The following is a 9240-nucleotide window of genomic DNA, read 5'->3' on the forward strand; positions in this document are numbered from 1 at the left end:
GGGGAGCAGTGTGTAGGGACGGTACCTTGCTCAGGGGTACCTCAGGGAACCGCCGACCTTCCGATCATGGGGCGACCACTTTACCTACTGAGCTATCCCTGCCCGGTAGTCAGCAGACCTCATTTTTGTTGCTGAGCCTAGAAATGACAGATTCAGTGATGCCACTGAATCCGCCTCTCTTCTTACCCTAATGTCCCCATAACTTTGGAACAGGGTAAAGTCTGGACTAATCAGACCAATTTCTCCAATTAGCGTCAGTGGATTTCTTAAGGCTGCACAGCTGTACAGCTACACACCCCAATCCCTTCAGTTCTTTTCTTACTGTGTGTGTGTTTGTGAGAAAATGCTCTTACTATCACTTTTAACATGGCCATGAGGTTTATTGTTGCTGTTTTTATTTAATTTGACCAGATGTTTAAGTGAAATCCAATCACGATCACTCAGGATTTTTATCCAATACCATTTCTTCCTCAAAGGTGCTGGTTCATCAATAACCTTCCAGGTTTTAACAATACAGTTAAAACCTGGACAGTTCTTAATGATAAGCTTCTCACTGCTTCAGTTACGGTTAAACAGCCAGCTGAATCATATTGATCCCTGCATAAATTCTGGTTAGTTAAATACAAGCGGTGCCTTTTGTTTTTTTCACTGGGCAGTGTATTTAACTGAGTAATAATACTGAGATTCTGGGGGACCAATAACATAACTACGAAAAATAGTGTGAATCCAACAAGTAGATTTTGATACATATTTAACAGGATAACTGCTGCCTTTAATCTGTTTGTGGTGCTAGAATAAAAGTCAGAGAATCAACAGACTCATTATGATTTGACCCCTGAAGACTCTGATTGTCTTCACCAAAAGTCATGGCCATGCAGCCAAAGTGGTGAAGCAACCAAACCCTAGAGCCAAAACCACTAGCAAAACTAAAAAGTCCTTGGTGTGCCCACAGTGTTACCATGTCCATTATTATTATTATTGTTATTATAAATACAGTTATTTCCACAAATACTCCTGATAAATCGTACATTGTTTTTCTCCACACTGCACATCAAATCAGCCATAACTAAGAAGAGATAAATTCGGCAGCTGGGTGGAAGCTTTGAAGCTGAACATTGGGTGAAAACCAACATTGCACCCTGATTTAGTGCCGAACTCTCTACATTTGAACACCACAAATGTGCCAAAAACACACACACGATTAATATAATACCCCCAAAATATCAAGAGCACTGTTAATTACACCCCCCAAAAAATACATTTAATTAAACCTAATTGAAATGAAATGCTGTCACACTGATACGGTCTCTGTTTTTGTTTACCACATTTGCTCCAGGTCATGAGGCATCAACTCACTTTTTCCAAGTCTTATTTGCATAAAGAAATGATTCATCCATGGTATTGCTTTGTAAGTGCCAGAAGCTGATATTATTAAGTAAATGTGACTCAGGTTTTTTGTGGGGCTTTTACAAAGTGAAAAGAACTGAAAACGTTTGATTTATCTTTTTTGGAAACACAACAAGTGAGGAAGCTTGCACGGGAGTAGATTTTCATCCACGTGCGAGGTGAGGTTTTCCTCGGGCGCAGAAGCAAAATGTGCTCCGGTAGTTGCATGTGTCCTGCTGCACGTATCCAGCAGGAGGGTGTTTGTTATTGCACTGACCTACTCACGACCGACTGGACAACGCAGATTCTTGCAAAACACGTTTTCGCGTTGTTGTCGAACGAGCCCCAAAAGTCTGTGATCGGGGTATTGAACCTTTCAGAATACACGTTATCTCTAACCGACGTGCGCTGGCACTACACGCCTTCCCGAGCCTCCTTCCAAGCCACACCTCCTCAAAAGTGACCCAAAGTTTACCGGTTTGGTTTTTTTTTTTTAAACAAACGAACTGTGCCACTGACCCCATTTCCCAAAGGCTTTATATATAAGGGTGCAGAGGACTGCTGTTTGTTTAGTTACAGACGAAGAAAAGCAGGGTTTGTTTAGAGAATATCAGTGAATAATTCAACACGTAAGCGAGGTGGAGCTTGAGATCTGCCTGGTAAACGCAAATTTACCTTTAAAAAAATGAGTAATATTCTAGTTGAATATAAAGCTACAGCTGTGGTACTGTGGTAGTTTAGTCACAGTTACTGCTTTTATTCCAAATGTTTTTAACCGCCTCCTCTGTCTCTTAGATTTCTTTTATACTTTCTTGTAAACTATCATAGAGAGAATAAAGGCTTTTTTAAAAGAGCCGTTGTTTGGCGTTTCCACTTTCACTTCTGCTCTCCAGCCTCCCTGTTTGTGCGTCTGTCCCGGACGAAGTGGGCGGTGGGGTGGCGTCACGTCATATCAGCCGCCGCGCTCTGATTGGCTGCCGATTCTCACCCGACACAGCTGTGATTGTTTTCTGCAGAGGAAGCTCTCGTCGGTGGTATGAGGTCTGTGCGGTGGAATGGAGGAGCACTGTGTGTTTTTTCTCTCTCGCTCTGCGTGTGTTTGCTGACGATGATGTGAACAAACAACGTGACTGCAGTTCACTTGTTGTAAAAGAGCAGGAAAACGAGGAGGAGGGATCCTGGCTTAAATCTGCTTGTCGAGGCGCGAATGAACAGGAGAAGAGGATTCTGTTTGGAGCTGACTCTGAAGACGTCTGGAGATCAAGGTGAGCAGCCAGAACAATTTTAAAACAATTTCTTCGATTTTTTTCTTTCAACATGAAAACAGTGGCACTCGTGTGTTGACTGTCTCGTTTCCTTCTTTAGCTTTAAAGTGCCAAATGCCCAGGCTGGAGGAGCATTGTTGGAGCTGCTCCACTTCATCAAAGACCGAAACTAAGCACCCATCTTCTGGCGCAAACTGGTTGGCATCCAGAGCTGAAGAGATGATGTCAATCATCACATCGGTGCTCAGCAGTGCCTACATCTCCTTGCAGGACGTCCAGACGGCCAACCTGATCCGCCGGGGTGTCGTCCTCTTCACGGTCGGAGTGTTCTTGGCCTTGGTGCTCAACTTGCTCCAGATACAAAGAAATGTTACCCTCTTCCCCGAGGAGGTGATGACAACTTTGTTTTCGTCCGCATGGTGGATCCCACCTTGCTGCGGTACAGGAGCCGGTGAGTGAATAAAAGGCTGATTTTATCAAGCTTACTTGGTGCTTTATAAACGACCCTGCAAGGGTAGTTTTACCCGGGTGATCAGTAGTTTGCAGCTAATTTGGGGACAAAGGAATGCAGAGAGGGGAGGAGTTAGAGCACAACAGCCTTCCCTTATGAAGAGAAAATGACACTTTAAATAATATGTGGTGTGTTTTACCGCTTGTGTATATAAAATGGGCTCTTATGGTCAGGAAATCCCCCTTTGTGAGCTGGATTTTGCCATAATAAGCAGCAGGAATTTAAACCAGCAGAAGCACATCCCTTTTCTCATCACCACTGTCAGGAGCATTTGTATGATCAGCTGACAATGAATCACCTTTCAGTTTTGTTTTTGTTTCATATTAATTATCAGTTTTGAAGGCATCATTAAGTCTGGCTGTTATCAAAAAGAAAAAAAATGGCTTGGAACGGATGTTGCTTTTTCTTGCGCTCTGATTGGTCGCGGCAGCCGGACACGAGGCGAGCTGCGAGCTCATTGGATGGTGTCATAACGGGTGAGCTGAGAGGGGAGGTACTTTTAAGGCCAGAAACAGGGAAGTGAGGGAAAGAAAGAAGCGCGTAAATGCTGGGCTCCTCCCCCTCCTCTCGTCATTGCATGCTGCAGGACAGAAACAAACTGAGAAATAAGAGATGTAGGCTTATGGCTCTTATGGTTCTTTACTTTCCCACACCTGAAGGTGATGTCATTAAATGTCTTCTTATGCTTGATAAATAGTCCAAGAAACAGATGATATTTCAGGTTCCACAACAAGCAACTGTCACAGATCCTATCTAAGCATGCTATTCTTAGTAGGATTGCAGCTAAAGATTGTCAATGACGAGTCAAAGGAGGTATTTCTCAGATAAAAGCTTCTTGGAGCCTGAATAAGGTGAAAAATATACTAACAAAAGCTAGAGGGGTAAAGTAAATCCTCTGACTTAAGAGGCTGGTATTAAAGAGCATCTGGTGCTTTCTGTGAGCAGTTTTGTTTTTTTAAGTGACGAATCGAATGTCAAAATGGTTTCATATTCATTTTCTCGTGACCCAGGTACTAATTCCTGTAACTCCGCCAACTCTTCTTGTAAGATATCCACTGTGTCCACTTTTTACATTCAAATAGTGTGGTTATATAGTTTCCTTCACAAATTCTTGGACTTTTAATGACAGTATGTAGGGAGTTAGATTAAAAAGTCGCAAACTTAAAAAGTAAAAGACAACTTTAAAATTAAAGCTAATGTTTATGCATACTCGTCATGTGGGGATTTTTGAAGTGCATGTACAGCAGGTGTGTCGCTAACTGTGGAAATGCACCTTCAGCAGTCTGTCTCTATGACACAGTTTGCCCTATTTTTATTTCAGAGAAGTTCTGCTTATCTGGCACAATTCAAGACTGTTTGTTCCCTTTTTTTTGTGCTTTTTTTGCAGCTGTTATCGGCCTGCTGTATCCCTGTCTCGACAGCCACTTGGGAGAGCCGCACAAGTTCAAGAGGGAGTGGGCGAGCGTCATGAGGTGTATCGCTGTGTTCGTCGGTATCAACCACGCCAGTGTTGTATCCTTTCACCATGTCCTGTACACCTCTCAAATGCACTTTTGCTACTTTTGTGATTGTTTGTTACAGTACAGTGGAAAAGTACACCAGTAATTAACTCAATTTTGGCTGCTGTCTGCATCAGCTCAGTAATCTGCTTTATCCTTTTGCAAAAAGAGGTGGTGCAACTTGTTGGTGGCCAAATATTTGTGTAAGAAATAATCAGATGTTATCCTCGTGCTGTTTGATTTGTTTGTCCTTAACTTCCCGGAACACAGAAACTAGACTTCGACAACAACGTGCAGCTCTCCTTAACGCTAGCGGCCTTGTCCCTGGGTCTGTGGTGGACATTCGACCGGTCCAGGAGCGGCTTCGGACTGGGCATCACCACTGCCTTTTTAGCTACTGTGATCACACAGCTGCTGGTCTACAATGGAGTCTACCAGTAAGTTCTCCATCAGCAACAACAGGGTGTTCAAGGAAAGCCTTTAAAAGTGGAACAAAAACATTCTTGAGTATCTTTTTCTGAGGAAACAAAACTAATGCAGTGATTTGTCATCACTATTCTTTTATTTCTTATTACACCCACAACTAAAATGACAGTGTTTGGTGTGGGAGTTGGTTATCCAGCTGTGAGAGTAAACCCAGCTTTGGTATGAGGATATGGAATGATGTCAGTGACGTGTTAGCCAATACAATAATAACTAAAACTGTACAGCAGAGAGAGAAAAACACAGCTGCAGATCATCCTGATTTTACAAAATAGAAAAATAGTAAGGGATGAGGGGAGGTAATGATTTGGTAATAACTGCAACTCATACTTGTGCTTGGGATGGCTTTCTTAACTTTTATTTTTTTCTGAAGTGTGACTTCTTTTCTCTTTTTCTCTTAAGGTACACATCTCCAGACTTCCTGTACGTACGCTCCTGGCTCCCGTGCATATTCTTCTCCGGCGGTGTTACTGTGGGTAACATAGGACGCCAACTAGCCATGGTAAAGTCTGCAAGTCTTGATCACACTGTCATCCTTTAACTGAAGGTTCAGACTGATATGTTGATGTTGATGTTTGTGTGAAGTGCTGATTTCACGAGGTAACACTTACCTGGCTTTATTGGAATATTACCAGTTGAAACAAGCCAATACTCACTGCAAGAAACCACTGTTTACTGTCCTGTGATCATCATATTTAGGGGCTATAGCTAAGTCCGTAGAATCCATTGTATTTATTCTGGAGTCAGATAGCTAGGTTTTCTCGCTTATTTACTAAATTTTGCAGATTTCAGAATTAAGGGTTTTTAAAAAAGGAGCATTTGCATATTTGGAGTTTTATTGTCTTTTATGTGTAAAACAGCATAAGCAGGGATGAGGTTGGATGCTGACATGTTAATTTTCACTTTTGAGATGAACTGTTCCTTTCAAGAGCTACCAAGATTTCAAGTTTCAGTGGAAACCAGTCACATGACTCTCTTGATCCAAAAGGTTTTTCTAATTGGCCATGTAAAAATTTGGAGGATAAAGTGGCGATTCTGCATCGATGGTTTGAAAAGTTTTCGGTATGTCGTATTTGCGCAAAATATCCCTCCGCATTTATCGTTATCAGCCTCCGCTCTGTGTCTAAAGAGCTGACTTCAAAAGCTTCCCGTGCGCCACACATGCTTTATTTGCAATTATTCTGCTGAGGCGCGGCAGCAGATAACATTGTCAAATGGTTTAAAACTGTGCAAAGAGCATTGGACGCCCCCCTTCCTTCATAATTATCCCAGCAAGTCAGCTTTGATGTCTTCATTAAGCTTCTGCCCAGAAGCCTCACCTCATTCTGTCTGTAAAGTACCAGTCCCCATCACTGCCTCAGTTTGACTCACTGAAAGCGTGAAAGCAGATTAAGAGCTGTTGTTTTTCACAGTCGTGGTGAGACACAGAGCCAGTCTGGACTCGGCTGACCAGAGGGTCATTTGCTACTTGTTGTTTTTGTTTTCGCGATGAGGCCTGAGGAATGTTGGCACAAGTCTGAACTCGTGGTTTTGTTCTGTGTTTTTTCGCTCACTCGCTTCAGTGGGTCATTTATGAGAAGAATCAGGAGGCACACGAGACCTTTTTTTTTTGTTTTATTTTCTGGAAATGACAGTGATAGAGTCTGTTTAGTTGGATTAACCATGGAAAAAAACACCCTTTATTACACATTAGCTGTGATTTTAAGCTGAATGGCTGATAAATGTAACTATTGCAGGAGCTCATGAGCAAATAAGGTGATTAAGCATGTAACTAAACAAGCCGATGTTGAGAAGGAAGTACTTTCTTCCCCCGATTCTGCAAAATATTAGGTTGCCATTGGGGAGAAAGAAAAAGGGAATTGATATATAACTAACATAGGCCTTGTTTTTCTTCTCCAGGGTGGTGTTGAGAAACCCCACATGGACTGATTGGTGGACGACCGGGCGAGAGCATCCGAGAAAAAATGGATACGTTCTGTGAGGAACGAGAAGAATGATGTGAGGAAAGACTCTTTGTCACGACCTCATCTTTTGCTCAGATGACAAAAGTGCAGGTCAGAAAAGCCCCTCATCAAACGTGCCATGTCCTCTGCATCTCTTTGCAGCCAAACAGCCCCTTCCCGCCTCTGTTGTGCTCCATTAGCATTAAGGCTTCCTTCACACTACACAGGCGGACAGCCCTTGCCTTTTTTGTGTGTGTGTGTGTGTCCTTGTTTGAAGTGAACAGGAGAGGGGTTTAATTTCATGAAGTGGACGCGTGCTCCTGGGCGTGATTGTATCCTGGAAATGGCAGAAAAGAAATGATGGGGGTGCTATGATGTTTTCTTTTCTTTCTTTCTTTTCATTTTTGTATGATCATAAAAGGGAAGTGTTGCTCTAGTGGGCAAAATGATGCTCGCTTGCACAAAGAGATCCTTTTGTTTTCCAATGTAGAATCCCAATGAAACCAAATTGAAGTATTTATTTTCCAAGCATCCAGTGACCGCCGCCCCCAAACTAAATGTATGTATGGTAATGAACGGTGTTTCACATTTTTCGAAGGACTAGTTCAATGTCTTGGGAAATATTTGGGGAAACTGCTTTCTCATCTTATTCCCAGCAGGAAAGCAAATCATTTTTCTGATTTATTAACACTTGATTATAATACATGATTAAAGAAGGCGCCAAGAGTTGACTACCAATTTAACTTTATATATTCACAAACAGTGAAGATCACTGAAGCACAAAATTCAAGCTGCTTCATTTTTTTTTTTAGAATGGAAATTAGTTGTTTTTGCCAGCGAATAGTATTATTTTTAATCAGTTATCAAGCTTGTCTTTGCTGTAAAACGACAGAGAGGACTGTTTTAAAGGAAGCGTTAGTCGGGACTGGGAGTTGAGATGAACCATAGAGGTGAAGCATGCTTTGAAGGAATGTACCAGGTATACTAGCAGTTTAAAAAAAAACCTTTCCAGTGCATTTTTATAGAATGGACCTTACATTCCCATTTGGAAAAACACTTTACTGTGGGATCGTACATGTTTTCGACTTCAACAGCATCCTCAAACTAGAGATGATAGTTTGGGAACAGACACCAGTTAAAATGGGAGAGGACGGGACGTTATTACGTAAGATTTGCAATCTGTGATTGCCTGTGTATTATAGAATGTAGTGCTTTTGTCACTATTACAGTTTAGTTGTATCCTTGTAAAAAACATAATGACATTACTGCTTGTGTGTATAATGGCTTGCTTGTGTAATCAGACAGGTATTATTACCACACTAGACCTACAGTGCGTTAGTGTCTGGGGGTCCAGAGGATTAAGTGCAATCAGACCATACATGAGCCGATTATTCTTCCTTATTTATTATTTCTGACAAAGGCTAAAAAACATATTTGTAACTTTAAAGTATATGCAGTGTGGATCATTCAAAACAGCAATAATATCCTCTCTTTCTTATGTTTTTTTGTAAACAACAATGCTTTTGTCAGAGATTACATGCCTTCAGAGTCAATACCAATGACTCTAACCAGAGAGACAGCATAAAAAAAAAATATTGTGTCAAACTGTTGTTTAAAAAAATCTCATTTAGTAGTGTTACTGAAGGAAACCTGATTTATTTTTTTAAATCCTTTTTTGTGGCAGATCACTTCAGGTCGAATCTGCGTACATTCAGGTGTGCTAAAACTGAAGAGGAAGCTTTATGTTTTGAGGTGGTGAAGCACCTTCTGTCTCAATGTTTTAGAGTTTCCGTGTGTGTGCGTGCGTCTGATAATTCAGCTGTGTATCATTTTTGCTACTTTGGATTTAAGTGAAAAATAAAAACACTTGACAAAGACGTCTTTGTGATTTCTTTTATTTTATTGTGTTACTCGCGTGTGGGACTGGAGGGACTTTGTGACTGCTATGATGTGACATACGGATGCTATCTGGTTGAAAATAACAGACACTGTAGCTTCCCCTGTGGTGATATGAACCTGATACCATCATTCATAATTAAACTGATTACTAGACACTTGCCTAATTACACATCTCTGCAGCTCCAGTAAGACACTAGCCCGCAGATTTTATTTGGTTGTCAAATGCAGCTGCAGCTTAATTGGAATGAAGCTTT

At 41.4% G+C, this 9240-nt stretch overlaps 1 protein-coding gene across 3 annotated transcripts; it reads left to right on the forward strand.

Moving 5' to 3' along the window:
• Window positions 1–1897: 1897 nt before the first annotated feature.
• insig1 (insulin induced gene 1) lies at window positions 1898–8964 on the forward strand. Of its 3 annotated transcripts, XM_080306046.1 has the most exons (8): window positions 1898–2045; window positions 2280–2427; window positions 2540–2651; window positions 2752–3102; window positions 4550–4674; window positions 4932–5098; window positions 5547–5646; window positions 7044–8964. In XM_080306046.1, the coding sequence occupies exons 3-8, from the start codon at window positions 2594–2596 to the stop codon at window positions 7071–7073; spliced, it is 831 nt and encodes a 276-aa protein (XP_080162172.1). In that variant the 5' UTR covers window positions 1898–2045; window positions 2280–2427; window positions 2540–2593; the 3' UTR covers window positions 7074–8964. The 3 variants fall into 3 exon arrangements, with proteins under 3 accessions (XP_080162172.1, XP_026035563.2, XP_080162174.1); XM_026179778.2 differs by having other exon boundaries at window positions 2280–2651; XM_080306048.1 differs by lacking the exon at window positions 1898–2045 and having other exon boundaries at window positions 2273–2427.
• The last annotated feature ends 276 nt before the right edge of the window (window positions 8965–9240 follow it).

This window comes from Astatotilapia calliptera, chromosome 9, assembly GCF_964374335.1.
Source record: "Astatotilapia calliptera chromosome 9, fAstCal68.1, whole genome shotgun sequence".
In the NCBI taxonomy this organism is placed as follows: Eukaryota; Metazoa; Chordata; class Actinopteri; order Cichliformes; family Cichlidae; genus Astatotilapia; species Astatotilapia calliptera.